This window comes from Ambystoma mexicanum, chromosome 1q (assembly GCF_040938575.1).
Source record: "Ambystoma mexicanum isolate Mex_15411 chromosome 1q, UKY_AmexF1_1, whole genome shotgun sequence".
In the NCBI taxonomy this organism is placed as follows: domain Eukaryota; kingdom Metazoa; phylum Chordata; class Amphibia; order Caudata; family Ambystomatidae; genus Ambystoma; species Ambystoma mexicanum.
This window is the reverse complement of record NC_090922.1, coordinates 669,153,027-669,168,865: the sequence shown is the minus strand read 5'-3', so window position 1 is coordinate 669,168,865 and position 15,839 is coordinate 669,153,027. Positions and strand designations below refer to the sequence as shown.

The 15,839-nt window shown below is 42.6% G+C and overlaps 1 protein-coding gene across 4 annotated transcripts in view; it reads right to left on the bottom strand.

The window, feature by feature from the left end:
* The window catches only part of LOC138535053 (dimethylaniline monooxygenase [N-oxide-forming] 2-like), a 500,693-nt gene that overhangs the window by 112,394 nt on the left and 372,460 nt on the right, over nt 1–15,839 (bottom strand). Inside the window, exon 7 of one of the 4 annotated variants that reach the window (XM_069641268.1) lies at nt 4,121–4,193. The exons of 1 other annotated variant lie outside the window; for it this stretch is intronic. In XM_069641268.1, the coding sequence (XP_069497369.1) occupies nt 4,121–4,193 (73 nt within the window). Of the gene's footprint in view, nt 1–4,116; nt 4,194–8,118; nt 8,141–15,839 lie in introns of all 4 variants that reach the window. 2 more of the 4 variants (XM_069641267.1, XM_069641265.1) reach the window with 2 other exon arrangements.

Below are 15,839 nucleotides of genomic sequence, written 5' to 3'. Positions count from 1 at the left end.
AGCTCCCTGGTCCCTTTGCGGGTTGGTTTTTAACGCCTGCAAAAAGCAGGCGTTAAAGTCTCCAACCCGCAAAGGGACCTCGTAGTAAGGCGGTAAGGGTTAACGGTCACTGGTAGCATTAACGGTGACCGTTAACTCTTCCCGCTGTCCGTGTAATGAGGCCCAATGTGTTGTTTTGTCTAAGTCTTGGAAGTACAGTTGCAAAGGCAGGGGATTGTTTAGGCCGACATTGCTTTGCAATCTGGTATGTGTAATACTCCATTCAGGATGGAGAAACATCTATATACACGTTTTCTTAACATAATGTTTAATATATTTGTCAGACATGTTTACATTGTGATTTGCTTACTTTTACGAGATCTTTTTGAAACAGAATTATTTTAGCGCCGGAAAACCATGCATCGCACATTTATGTCAGGTAGAGACGAGAAGTGTTTAAGGTGAAGACTGGGATCCAATCCCATCCTGCAGGACGTGTGTGATCCTGAACAAATCATTTCATTCCTTCTACCAAAATTGGGATGTCAGGTATAGGTTTCCTATTATGGGGGCAGATATGTGTTGTGGGAGACAGGGAGACAGGGAGAAGGTGGCCAGTTATTGAGTTCTTGTTGGGTGGGTTAACCGGCATGACGACAGGTACGGGTTTTGATGGTGGGATGTAAATAACAAGGCATGCAGCCTGTGGTGGCTCGGCTTGCATCTGGCTCTTAGCGCCAAGCCTGGCCACATGGCTCGGCTCTGACTTGCCTCTATCATAAATTATTTGGCGCCCCCACCTGTGAGCGTTAGACTACAAGTACAAGACTACAAATTAAAATGTAGTATTAAGTGGGGTGTGCACTAGAGGCACCTTGAAATCTCTGCTTGGGACTTGAATTTAGTGCACAATTCCTCATTAAAGCAATTAAGGTGGGTGGTGGATTTCAGATGGATACATATATTGCAACCTACTTTTCCTGTTATGAAAATTGCAATGTGTGGTTTTCCCAGTTTAAATATTTAAATAATGTCTCAATTCGTCTGGCTAATATTAGCCATACCTATATTGATTAAGCTCAAAGCAGGTTGTCTCAGAACCAAGCATGAAGCAGAGCAAAGTATGCGTGTAGTTATTGAATACCTTTTGGGTATTCCTCCGTTTGGTTACGAATTCAACTTTATAGTGGCACCATGTCTAGTTTATGATATTGCACATTGCAAGTGCTTTCACATCTAAAACGTGTGGCCCACTCCTTGAATATGTACATGCTCAGAGCCTAACTTGAGCCATGAGTTTGTGATAACATCCTAGCTAAATCAATAAAGGCGGTGTCTGGTAAACAGATTATTATGCGACATGGTTTTTGGCTATTGCATTGCAGAATAAAGAAAGACCTCCGGAAGGGGAGATTAAATAGTTAATGGTGACTTGAGAAAAGCCTTTGAACTTTTTTGCTCATAGTCAGAAGAGGTAGAGACCCCTTTCAGTTGAAATGGTTGCTGCCTCTGTGGGTATGGAACTGAAAAGGAGGGGGGTCGGTATGGGGTAGAATTCCACTCCGAATGCAAATGGGGTGTTGAACCAGCAAAGGGACATTTTTTGTTTTGGCTATTAGGTGACATTTCGGTTGTAACTGCAACGGATATGAAGTAAACAAAAACATTGCATTGAAATGCAGATAGGAGGAAGATGTGATGTGACAGACATGCGGCTTTTGGGCGTTTGACTATTTACTGTGACAGGACCATAACCCTGTTAAGAGGGTCTGAGGACCCCTCTCAAACTCTGGCAGGAGGCCTTCCACTGTCTTTACTAAAGCCAGTCCTGCGCTAGAGGCGGGTGTGGGAGTTGGGAGGGTACCATTCTATGTACCTTCTACCCCTGCCTGCCTGAAATAACTCAGTACAACCTTTTCCTATACCATAACTGTTAAGCACTATGCTGGCTAGTTTCTTTCTATTTTCTCATAGACCACATCACCCAGAAGGCTTAGCGGTGGATAGAACGAGCAACCCAACCGGGAGAGAGCAGAAACGCTGCACCTACCCACCCACCCATGCAACCAGCAATCCAGATGCATTGCATGCTCCAGACCACAGCCCTGAGTTTACCTTCGGCAGGATTCCGGCAGACCACACTCTGGATGCTCTATATGCCACAATTTGACATGGTACCTACCTTTAGCAAGGCCACAGACTGATTCCTATGTCAACCGGCACTGCAGATCCCAATATGACCTTGCACATTAATTGCATTCTGAGCAGGCTGCCATTACCACATGCCAGGGGACCCACGCACAAAACAGGGAGCAGGGCGTTCAGCCCATTATATGGGATTTCCTACCTGCGACCCAGTCACTGGGAGGAAGGAAGCCAGCGGTTGCTCAGGAAACCAGCAGAGGAAGAGAACTAATGGAGAGGGAAGGGCAAGAATTAAAAGAGACGGTATCCAGTCATTTTCTTGACCGGAATTCACTCGAAGTACTTTACTTCGACAGAATTCTGTATAAAAAACGTCATCTAATTATATGGGGGTGTTAGTAAGGGGTTAAAATGGATGGGGAGGGGCCTGGGTAGAGGGATTAGTACAGGGAAAGGGTGGTTTGGGGGAATCTCCCCAACAAAATAATTTTTAAAAGGTGAGGTTTTTTTTTACATAATTCAGGCAATTTAAAGTACTTCGGAAGAATTCCTGTTGAATAATAACATGGAACCAAAGGGACACAGGAAACGGGAATGTGTGAGTTGTTCAGGCAAGGTCAAGGGAGAAGGAGAATTGCTGAAAGTGTGTGCAAGGCGCGGTATTGCTTGGTGGGAAAAAGTGGTACTTGGGTGTGAGAGTGCATGAAAGGTGTGTGAGTGGGGCTAATGGGGAAAGAAGTAGTGCAGAAGTGTGAGAGTAATACTGTGGAGAGGGGGATAGTCGTAGTGCTGTAAGGGGGATAACCATAGTGTGGCGAGGAGGGTAGTAGTAGGGAGCCGAGGAGAGTCTATGAGTAAGGCAGAGAACATCGGCGGAATACAGGGGAAGAGCGAGAGAGGGGGAGAGTGAAAGGAAGGAAGGAGAGTAGAAGGAAGTGAGATGGGGGATAGAACATCAGGGTAAGGAATGCAAGAGTGTGCAAGGATAAGCCCAAGTCAACTTGGGAGAATGGAAGGCACCTCTTCTTTGTAACATTCTTTTTGTGGTTCACAGCTTAAGATTCACTCAGACAGAGAGAGAAAGATAGCGACGGCGCTTAGGGTGCCCCTGGACCTGTCTTTGAGAGTTGGTGTGTTCTTGAGGCCACCTGTGATATTACCCACCCATTGACTTCCCCTGGCCATCCTAAACCCTATTGCAGAACTGTTGGTCCTTGTATAAGCATTAGACTGTTGTTTTCCAGACACTGACAACATATGCCCAGGTACTCCCAATATTTTCCAGCTGTTGCCATCTTATGGTCAATCACTTCATAGCAAAGGCATGGGCTTATCCCATGTCTACACACAAGTGAAAACTGTTTGGCCTTTGCTCGTTTTAATATGGTGTAGGCTCTTGCGAGTCAAGCTATTATTTTGCATGGGCTGCTTTCAGCCTGAGAGCGGCACATTATCCCAGCCCACCCGCATCCTTGCTGTGAGTGATTTATTCATCCCATCAGTGTTGGATGCTGCCGACTTGGGCTGAGGAATGGGCTGGCTTCAAGGGTACAATATCCAAAACTGACTGGAAGAATGAATTACAGAAAGCAAATAGCAAGCCAGCATGCAGTAGTTTACACACCTGCACACACCTTGACTGTTGCATTTTCTAGACTGAGTGTGTACAAGTGCCAACACTGAAAATTGCCCTGCAAAAGCCAACCAGACGCTATATAAACTCACACTCCTAATTCATTTGACAAACCGCTCCTAATAGGACTGAAAAGCACAAAACGTCTGCAAAATTACACAGAACCCTAGTTCTACAGACTCGTGCATGTCTGCAGTGAACCTTTGTTGCATTGTGTGCAGCCGTATTCACTGTAAATGGGGTCCTTCTCCTAGTAAAGACTTGCTGGCCCTAAACTTGTATTTGCATTATCCAAGGAGAAGCAGAACAAAATCCGGGGAATAAAAACTAACTGAAGGTATTTTAATATTGAACATGACATACCTTTGCGTTATGACTTTGCTCTGCTTATCAATATCTTCCATGCGCTTCTCCAGTGGAGGCAGTTTGTTGAGCCCTAGTAGTAGAAACAAAGAAAGTTCAGGATGTACTGACACTGAAAGCTGTTGCTGCTGCGCAATAGTGCCCCAACGTGGATACATCTGCTTATGAGACAAGAACATTATGTGGTCACTCAGACTTGACTGGTCTCTCGACCTGGAAACCTAGACAGAAAGGCGTTGGCCCTCTTGGGGCCAGGCAGACCGTGGCCAGTGGCTCTCAGAAACATTCACAGATGTAAAAACATTCATCAATTCTCCCCACTGGGGCTGTGGTTGACGGTCTAATCAGCGGCTGCGACCGCGAGGACTGTGGAAGGAGGAACAGCACCCAGTTATTGCGTGGAAAATGCCGACCTCCTTGAATATGCACTCGCGACTGGCCGCGATGAATGTGCACACCTGACACTAGTTTTTCGGTGGCTCCTAGACCGGGCGTGAGTGGTAGCAGTGAATTTAACCCTAAAAGACTAATGAAGCAAAACGGCTGATTTGAGAGCCTTTAAGACATTTCCCACTTCCATGCACACCTTCCAAATAAATGATGTACGCTATTACCCATTGGGGCAACACAGAATGTCATCTGAATGGGCACATCCTCGATCTGCCCATGCAGGCGCCCTTTGTGAATTGAGCGCATCTTCTTTTCCCAGTCATCCTGATACCTCACTTTAAACATCTAGTTAGTTTGCCTTCTAGTCTCTTGCACTAGAGGCCTGTGCAATTTCTTTTCCCTTTTGTCATGTCGATGGTATTCTGTCACAATGATCTCACATTTCTAAACTCTCTCGTGGGGGGTTTCTTGTTCTCTGTCTGCAAGCATATCGTAGGGTACGGGCGTGTCTGAGGTTTTGACCCAGTTGTTCCAAAATTGTGCTCTTTCTTCTGGTCTGATGGCTATCTCTTAGGGTTCTCGTTATTCTCCTCACCTTACTTACCCCAAGAACCTATCTGAATGTGCTAACCAATCTTCTTTCAAAATCCCACAAGATGTGGGCTTCCAAATAGACCAGATGAGTACTGTATATCTTTAACTACCATCACTCTATAATTATTCATATTATGTTCCTTATCGGCCTTACAAATGTATGGTTCCAGAATCCCCTCCTGTTTGTCTTAATCATCATTTGGACCCTTGGGAGTGATGTGGCACTCTCAGATTGGCCAATTTCTTGGACATATGAGCTAGTATCATTCAGAAATCTAATAATGGGCCCAGAAATTGGCCAATTAGGGGGAGCCCCTTGCTCCCCCAGGGTGCGCCGCAGGCAGGACTCTCATCGTGGTGTTCCCTCTCATCACAGGAGTGCTATTTTGAGAGATCCACGGCTCACCTCCTCGCCCGGGCTGCACCTGACAGAGTCGACTCTGGCATTCTGAACCACCAACCCTGCTCCTTGTCTTAAAACCCATGTTGCTCCTTGTACATGTGACCCAGGTGAACAGCTCCCCCAGACACTGCCCTTCTTCTTGACGTGCCTTGCTTTGACACCGGATGCAGGCTTCTCAGCATGGCGTTCCCTTTCATCATAGGAGCGCTATTCTGAGAGACACGCCAATTGACTCCTCGCTCGGGCTGCACCTGACAGACTGGACCCGGGTAGTCTGAATCCCCACCCTGCTCTCTAACTTGAAACCCAGGTTTCTCTTTGTCTACATGACCCAAGTGAACTGCTCCCTCATGACACTGCCCTTTATCTTGCCTGGTCCCACCGACTACCACTCTTTATTTCTGCTGTTTTAGGAAGCCCCGCCCCTCCCTTCTCCATCAGCATGTTTATACATGCTCAGTTTACTAGGAACCAGCCAGTTATCGGCAGACACTGCAGGCAGATTCTGTCATTTTTTTAACACCTCCACCCCAACAATTGGTCATAATAGCTTAATAGAGCTTGCCCTCAGGCATATCAGGAGTTATGGGTCCTTAAACCTTGTTAAACACCATTGCTGCACTCGCGCCTTTAACTCGGTTTGTATGGCCCAAAACCCATGGTGCAGCCTTCAGGCTGGGTCTATAAAGCTTAAATATTTAACTTTGATTCCTTTTCAAACTTGTCAAATAATATATTGTACAATATCAGTCCTACATCTAGGACATAGAAGGGCTCATCTCTGAAGATCCCTGGTTTATGGCCAAATCTCCCAATTCGTTAATCAACTGCACACCATTGAATGTCTCAAAAGGTAGGGCTTGATCAAACAAAGCTTCTAGACATTTTACTGATAGCGCCAATCTTAAGCACTCTCTTCCAGGCTTTTTTGATCAAAAGTTTCCTTTCTTAATACACATGAGCAATATAGAATGTACTCTTCACTAGATGATGAAGTTTATATTAGCCCAATAACAAATAACTCATATTTTCATAGGCCAAGCCTATGTTGTGCCCGAAACCCAGAAAATCACAGAATGTAATATTGTACCATAAAGATTTGAATGAAAGTGGTATACAATGGCAGATCTGGTGGTTCCCTGGATCAAAGACATGGAACAAATAGGACCATTACAGCCCAAGAACACCTACAATTGAGAACATGTTCTTCCATTAGCCCGGTATTCGTAAGCATTGTTTTATGGAGAAACAGCAGAAACCCAATGGTATTTCAGAAAGCCAACTCCCTCCCCAATATAGTGGTTAGTGGTTTAAGGGTTATGGTAAGAGGTGATGTGGGGGCTTGGCAGGCCATCCCCACCCTAGAAGGGAGAAGGGGGCAAACTTCTGGTTCTTTAGTATCGTGCACGCAATGGATGTGGTTCGCAGAATAACTCTGAGTCCAAAAAATCAAACCAACTCAGGAAGATGGCAAAGGTTGTTGTTTTATTAAAAATTATATAAAACAGGGAGGTTACAATGGACATCAACGGACGTACACTCAGTTTGACAAATTTCACTTAAAAACATCCTTATATGCAAAAAATACATCATACTACGATGAAAATTAGAAAAACCTACGAGGGATTGTGATACGTTCAAGGGGAACATATAAGTATACTTTCTATAAGGGCAGGGATTGTGATTGGCTGTCTACTGTCATGTGGACAGCTTATGCCTACCATTAAAACATGAAATCTTCAACACTGTTAAGAACACAGCATATCATTGGCTTTCGAACTATGAGGACCTTCGTTATATGCCTTCTACAATTGGTTGGCACGCTCATGCCATGTCTGGAACATTCGGTTCACTTAGCAGCAGGTAAGCTCATTCCCAGGTGCCAGGAGGTGGACTTGACTTTACCTTCCCACCCAATTAGCCCAATATCTCTCAGCACTCATGCCTTCTGCCATGCAGATTGTCTTTGAACTTGGCCTTGCAAAGTATCCTTGTCTGTGGGAATATATGGGAGTAAAGGCTTTCACTATCGTTGTTCTAGGACTCCAAGCTCAACTCTATTTCCATCCACAGCTCACGTGACAGGAGACCATGACCCTGGTCCATTCTGCAGCATTTAAATGTCTTAAATGAATAGAACGTGGCACTCTTGGTGTTCTTTCTTTGTCCCTCTATAAAGGATGATTCATCCTTCTAACATTTATTGCTTTCAAGAATAGATAACCGAGTTTGGCTACTTCTGTTTTGATGCCAGGCCAGAAAGCCCTGCCAGGCTCTTCCACAGTCTCAGCTTATTCGTGCTGCGACACAATTCTCAACCTTTCCTCTCCATGGGTTCTGGCATACTAAAATTCATGACACCGATGTCCAGCTTCTATACAATGGAGGCTTTGCCTGCAGCCTATTCACTATGTATTGCCAGCTTCTAGGATCACTTAGTCTACTTGTGTTACAGCGTCTGTACAATCATTGAACGGTTGCATTTCTATAGCACTTGGCATGCGTGCAATCTTCTTTTCTGCCTATAAAAGTTTACTCGATTCTTAACTTCGTCATCAGTTTCCGTAAGATCCATACATTCTCTTCAGTCAGTATTCTCAGTGCGTCACACTCATCTCTTGTGACGTCACCAGCTTCTCTTTCACTCTTTTTTATATTCCTTCAGGGAATATGATTGTTATCAGATTGTCATCTCTTCAGGAATACATTCAATAGGGTTTTCTCAGAAGATACCTTTTCTCAAACGCTCGCTGCGGAATTGGCATAACTGCTGGTGTCAAACATGGCGTAGTCTTCGATTTCCAACATATAGGTGGCAGGGGGCAGGATTACCTGCAGAGGCATGCAGCTGCTCCTCTACATTCCTATCCCTTTGGTCAAGTCATCTACCACCTCTTTAATGGTTTCCACATCTTGATATTTTCTTTTGAAGAGGTGCTTCTTCGGAGTCCAGATCTTCATCACCCCCTCAGGATGCCGGCAGATTTAACATGTTCATCTACACTCCTGGTCATGTAGTTGCACTGTCCATTTGGATTAAAATAGACCATCGTCCCACATACTTCTTGTGATTCTTGGGATAGTCAAACTTTGTTCCTTTCGGTAATACAATGCTAGCCTCTATGTATTTTCTGACATCTCTATCTGTCACTTCCTTGGGTCTAAACCCTGATTTGACATCAATCATGACCTTCATTCTTACTGCCTTCTTTGCTGTCTTCTTACATTGTGAAATTATTATCCTGATCACACAGAATCCAAACATCACCATGACCAATATGGCTCCAAGGACCTTAACTATGTTTGCCAACCACTGCCGAATCCATGAGAATATGGAGGCAAATCAACTGTCACCCGTAATGTCCTCAGTCTTGTCTTCCATCTTGTTAAGCAGGTTTGTTAACAATGTTATGGTCTCTGTCAAGGTCCCATTCTCATCATCATGAGAAGGTATGAATGTGCAATATGAAGGCCTGATTTTGGCACATTCTCCTCCTTCCATCTCTGTGATCATGTCAAGAACATATATGTTCTGCAGGGTCATCAGTCATATGGCCCTCAGCTCTTCTTTGATAGCATTGAATCCTTTTGTGGTGGTATTGATCATCTGCAGGAGCTACCATCTTGTGACCTGCAACCACTTGGCATTGGCCATCGTTTGGATCCCAGGCATGAAGATTGTCATGAAGATTGAAGCAGTCTTGCTGAACAACACGTGCTCATAAGGAATGGCATCAAATGTTTCTATTGATTTGCCATGCAAAGTAATTCCCCCTTCTGGTCCGATTGAGAAACTCAAGCGATATTCTCTTTCTCAAATGGCCATCTGCTTTTGGAAATTCTCCAATGTTCAAGTAGCTCTGAGGAATCACTAATGCCTAAACATGAATAAACACCAGGGAGCATGTTCCTCCCCAAATGTTCCTCCCCAATTTATGGGCAGCTTCATGTAGGCTCTAGACCCACAATCCCAATATCGATCTATCAAGATGGCTGTCCCTGCTCTCATCCTGGAAACAGTAGTTTTACAGTCTTTGTTGTCTCCCACATGCTTCTTTCCATATCTTTGGAAGCACAATGTCGCTTTAGCCAACGGGATCACAGTCATGAGACCTGATTCATCTTTTACCCATGTCAGCAGTTTGCCATGCTTTGCCCATGATTTCAAACACCCATCATTTACTCTCTGTACCTTTTGTACATACTCTGGCTTCAGTAGATGAGCTTGGATTTCACTCAGCATAGACTAACACTTGAGTTCACTCCCAACATCCAGGCGATCCAGCTATTTCTGTCACATCAGGGCAATTAATTCTCTTCAGTTCTTCAATGACCACCTGATCCTGTCCTATTGCAGGTCACACAAGCATCTTGCCCTTCCATCCGAGTTCCTTTTCCATCTGTGTTGTCTTGATGTAGTCATCCTGGTATGGAAACAACCATTTCGATCTCCATTGTAAAGTGACCCAACTTCCTTGAAATTGTCCTCTGGTCATGCATGCTGCAAGATGGCTGAGGCACCTAGCATCGTGTTCTGGAACTTTTCTGGCAATGAAAGTTTGCACTGTATTAATGACATAGGGTATGAGAGAGAAGACATAGCAACTCTCCTTAGATGTTCTTTCTCCCACTTTCTCATGTGCGGATAACCACATGTTATTCCCAAAATGTGCTGCATTATCTAAATTGGTATGTATCCCCTCACTATCTTCCTCTGCATTTCTCCTGTGTCTCCCAAAAGTTGTGTAATACTCATGAAGCAAATCAAAAGTAGATCTCATAATGGGGAGAGACATAGGTCCCTCTCCCTCATCAGACGTACCAACATGATGGAGAGTGTGAAAGATGAGGAAGAGAAAGACAAAGAGAACAATCATGCAGGCATATTTTATGCATAATAAAATAATATGTATCCCGAGAAAGAACGAGGAACAAACAGGTGCACACACTTCAACAATACAATTGTTATGATTCCTTAAGATACTTTCGACAGACTTAATAATCTTTTTAAAAGAAAGGTTTTATATAGAGAATTCAAATTTAGACAAACTTCAATCTTTTGTTTTATCAAACATAAATTGTTCAAACAAGGCAATTGTTATCATTACAATTCAACATGTTTTCTCTCCATTGCATTAACACATTTTACATATGTGCTAAAACAACTTTCCTCTTAATACATACACATGTACAATGTGTAAGTGATTTAAATATTTTTAATCCTGATATCTTGATAGGAGTTGGTTTGTATGTATGGACAGATGTCCCCTATCAGCTACTACATATTTCAGGCTCCTTAGCCCTTCTTCAGGTATAGAGATCTGGAGTTGTGCTATTCTGTAAATATAAATATAAGAAGGTATTGTTTGAGTATACTAGGTTGAGGTTCAATTAAATGTTCATTTATTAAAGGCTCACTAGGAGCTGCTGCACTGACCTGGAGTACCAGACCCCTCAGATGCCGATACCCTTCACTTTTGTGACTGTACTCAAATGTCAATTCTGTGGGTAAAAGCTTTCAATTACTACACTAGAATTATTTTCAAAACAATAGTCTCCACCGGGACAGGTCGGTGGAAAAAAGCGCTGTGTCCCACTAGGAGGCCAACTGCATTTAGATAAAATATTGAATATCTTCATTCTTCAACATGTATTGACTAACCTAGATTTCACCTAGTACGTTGTACGCAATCAGTTTTCTGTTCCCTTCTCGCGTTCGGTTGACACTTCACGTGTAAAAATCGTTCGGTTCAGAGTGCTGAAAGATTGTATTTTCATAAGACACTGTATGTGATTATTAAATATATCATTCGCATATACCACTAATCCTGAACTGAATATGTCATACCTTTTGTTAGGGGGTAACTCGGACTGGGGTTTTTGAAATAGATTGCCATTTAGTTTTCGCTACACACGGTCATAGTCTGTCCTGGTTATTATGCTCTGCCTTCTTGCAGATTACATTCCTGTATTTCTATAAGTGTTGAAGCTCAAGTTAGTGAGCTGCGTGGAGTTGGACATATCTTACATACTAACCTATTTACATTATGTCAATATGTCCATTTGTTTGCCCAAACTCTCTCGCTCTTACCTCTGCCCATATGCTTTAACCGATACTCGTATTCCTGTTCAGTTGTATCTGGTGTGTTCTTGATTTCACCGCGTTACGATGTCTTCTATAGTATCGTATACGAAAGCTGATCCATGTGCATTTGAGGCCAACTATCTGTGTACAGATATGGATCGTTGTGAACAAAATAGCGGGTAACGCGGTAGTATTCTATTTATAAATATAGTAGAATTCTTCAGTTGATTCAGATTTCTACTTACATGAATTCATAAAAACAAGCGTCTGTCTACCTGGCAGCTCTGCAGGTCGCGTGCCTTCCCTGCATCAGCATGTTTCTAGGCAGCCCTGCCGTTTGCATCTAGATGTAAAGTCACTGTGTTAGTGCTGCAGAATACGGCCGCCATCTTAGATGTGTAGTAGATGTATTTGAACTTGTTTTTCAGTCTAGATTCGCCCTGTTGGTATCTATACTGAAATGATTTTATGTGCTGCTCCGTTTAGACTTTGGAGTTAGAGTAGTACATGGTTTATAGAATACAGACTCAATTGATATCATTCATCATCGCATTACGTATCTATGGTTGCAATACATGGATAGTACTTTGCTGCAGCCTAACACTATTTTGAAAATAATTGTTAAATAAAGATTTCATGCGTCAGTCATTAGCATGTTTGGAGATATTTGCTGTGTGTAAACAGTGGTAAAATCAGAAGTCTATTGTTAGAGTGATTCACTTGTATGCATATTACATTATCATCATACAGAGAGAAACATAGCAGTATTCCATTATCATCATGAAAACTATATAGATGGTCTCAAATAATCAATCAGTTACATCGCAGGTCTCTATATGAATTTACCAAATGTTCCCTTAATGTATGTATAGGTGCATGAACAATTTAAAACTCTGAACAATTTTTATCAGTGGAAATGACAGTAATGTCAGTTGTGGATGGGCTCTAAGTGATGCCTAGATTTGTCTATTATTATTAGCCAATATGTTTACAAGTAGCAGTTCAGATCCCAGTCCAAGTTCATCTCTTGTTGATGCATGAAATCAAGCTTATCAATCCAGTAGATTTCCCTTTGTTGGAGGAGCTTTGTTAGATCGCCTCCTCTGCTGGGTAAGATGACATGTTCTTATATTATGAATTGGATTTGAGCAATAGTATGTTTCTGTTTTTTTAAGTGTTGTGCAACCGATGATTTTGGTGAGTGATGACAGTCGAATGTTCCAACTAGTATGTTAACATTGTAAAAACTGTTAAACCGAGTGCACCTCTACAACTCATTATCATATATTCTGCATAAGAACATTGGCATCCATCTCTCGCCCCATCCTACTACTCATTGCACTTGTTCTTTGCCTTGAACCATGCCACTTTCCTCTTTAATCATTTTTAATACAATGTCATCAACATTATTTTGTACTTGTATTGTAAAATTTGCTCGATAATGGCAATAAGGAGCCTCCTTATCAGTGGGCCATTTTTAGGATCCTGTAAAAAAGTGCAAACATCAACATTTCTTCTCAGAAGAGCAGGGTAAGCTTGAAGTATAAATGCAAAGACAGCAAGAAAATGTCGATGAACGTCACTGTCGGTAAGCACCATATGAATAACTGCTTAGAACAAGTATTCTCCATGAAACGAATCTGGATACTGATCTCGTTTCCAATTTCTAATCAAGAACTGACGTTTAGGCATGACAGTGAGACTTCAATGTGTATTTCTAAAGTTCATTTTCGTCCCACTGAAATTTGCTGCAAGTGTTTTGTACACCTTTATATCCCCTAAGTGAAGCCAAGCTCATCTCCCTGGGACTTTCACAGCTGAAGGAGTTATATTCTCAATGCAAAAGGGACCTTTAAAACGTGGCTCATGCCACCTTCTAGTAAAATTCTTGATTAGGACTAGGTCTCCAACATATAACTTAGGTGCCGATAATAACTGAATTGGGTTGGTTGTTGAATTGTCTTCTCCTGTGTTCTGAGACCAACCGCCCTTGAGCTTGACTTGATCTGAAATGAGAGAGATGCTAGAGGTCAAACATGTAAAATAATTATGCATTTCATCACCTAAAGTTTTAGCCACACTCTGGGCATCACTTCTACTCCTAGATGGAGGTATGTGGGGCGTTCTCATATGCCGCCCTGTCACTAGTTCATGAGGTCTGAGGTGATGGTCTGATCCTGGCTGATTCCGAAGGGCATACAAGGCCGAAGGTAGGCAATATAGCCATCCCTTCTTTAAAGTCATTTTAATCTTGCCATTCATTTCTTTAAGGAGGTAGTTGAGTGTCTCACATATCCTGATTGCTTGTGGGTGATAAGCAGAAGAAAACGTACGTTTAATGTTCAGTAAAAGCCCTATCTGTTCAAATAACTCACTAACAAAATGTGGCCCACTGTCAGATCTCAGCGCTTCAGACATACCCCATCTCAGGAAGACTTTGCGCACTAAAACCTTTGCTGCGCAAGTGGCATCCGGGTGTGTACACAGACCTGCCTCGATCCACCTGGAAAAGGGCCACACCACCACTAATTGATACCTATATCCATTACCACCTGCAGCATATCGACATAATAGATATGTAAATTCTGAAATGGACCCTTCGGTCAAGGTATCACCCCTCTAATCGTCCTCGGTGTATGCCCTGCAGTAACCCTTTGACACACAATGCAGTTCACCATAAATAATCCAAAGTGTTCCAACAAATTCGGAATGAACCAGTCTTCCGCAATCGTAGCAGCAAGACTTTTCCTAGTTACATGTGCAGGGTAATGTAGCTGTTCAAGCGCAACCTTTAATAAGGGTACTGGCATCACCAGCTTTCCAGTACTTGTTGCCATAATGCTTCTGTGGGGGATAAAGAACACCCCCTTTGCTTCCCTAATTCCTGATCGTCTGGCATTCCTTTGAATATCCATTAGTTGGGTTATCGATAATTTATTAAACCCCTCTTGCACTAACATGATTACTTTTTCTTTAACATTCTCAGTATCAAAACTCCAAATATCTGGGGAATATGCAACCCTTTTGGCTTCTTCGCCTGCGGCTTCGTTCCCGCAAGAGAGAAAATCAGTTTGCTCAGTGTGCACTGCGCATTTAACGATCGCTATAGCTACTGGGAGTTGTAGTGCCTTAATAAGTCTATCCAATAAGGATGCACGCTGTACTAGAGTGCCATCTGCGCAGAGGTAGCCCCTCCTTTTTCAACATGCTAACCCTGCATGTATGTTTGACGTCACATAGACAGAGTCATTGTACACCATCACTTCCTTCCCTTCATGTTTCTCGAGCATGACAATGAGTGCTACCAATTCTGCTGCTTGCTCCGAAAAGTGAGACGGTAACCTTGCACTTGCTACAACTCCAAATTCTCCATTTAATCATTGTCTCAATACTGCTGCGCCTGAATGCCTTTCCCCACTAGTCTGATCAATATTCGAAGAACCATCAATAAAGAGAGTTTCCCCTCCTGTTAAAGCATTGTCCTTCACGCGGGGTATATCATCATAAAATTCAACAAAATTAATATAGTCATGCACAGGATCGCCTTCTACTATTGGCTCAGCTATAAACGTGGCAGGATTCACTATTTTACATCTTACAATTTTAATTGGTGGGTTTAAAATCATTACGAAGCTCTTTGGGATGTCAATGTGCCGTTGGGTTTCTCTAAAATTGCAAACAGAACATGCTCCATGAAGAGAGTCATCGAGCAGCCCATGACAATACATGTAGACCTTTCAATCATGAACGTGGCAGCTACCAATGACTGTTCGCAAGGTAAGTGTCTTTTCATACCTGGGTCCCACTGTAATATGCAAAAGGCTTGTACCCCAATGTAGTTCTCTGTGTAAGCACTGCTGTCATGACTGTCCCATTTTTGTGCAAAAACAAATAGAATTCCTCATCATAATTGGGAATTGCCAAAACAGTGGCTGTACAAATTGCTTTTTTCAGTTCCTCAAACTCTTCATTTATTCAGTCCACTCTGTTTTTACTTTTTCCACCTGTGATTTCTTTAAAACTTTCAGAAGTGGACTTTTATACGTACTATAATCAAACACTGAGGCTCTGACATAGTTGTATATCCCCTAGAACTTTTGCATCTGTTTCACTGTGTTTGGTTTTAGCGATTTCATAATCACATCGGCTATTTCAAGCATTACTCTCTTTCCTTGATGTGAAATCAATTGACCTGTGTATAACACCTCTTATTGACAATATTGCAATTTCTCCTTGTCTACCTTATA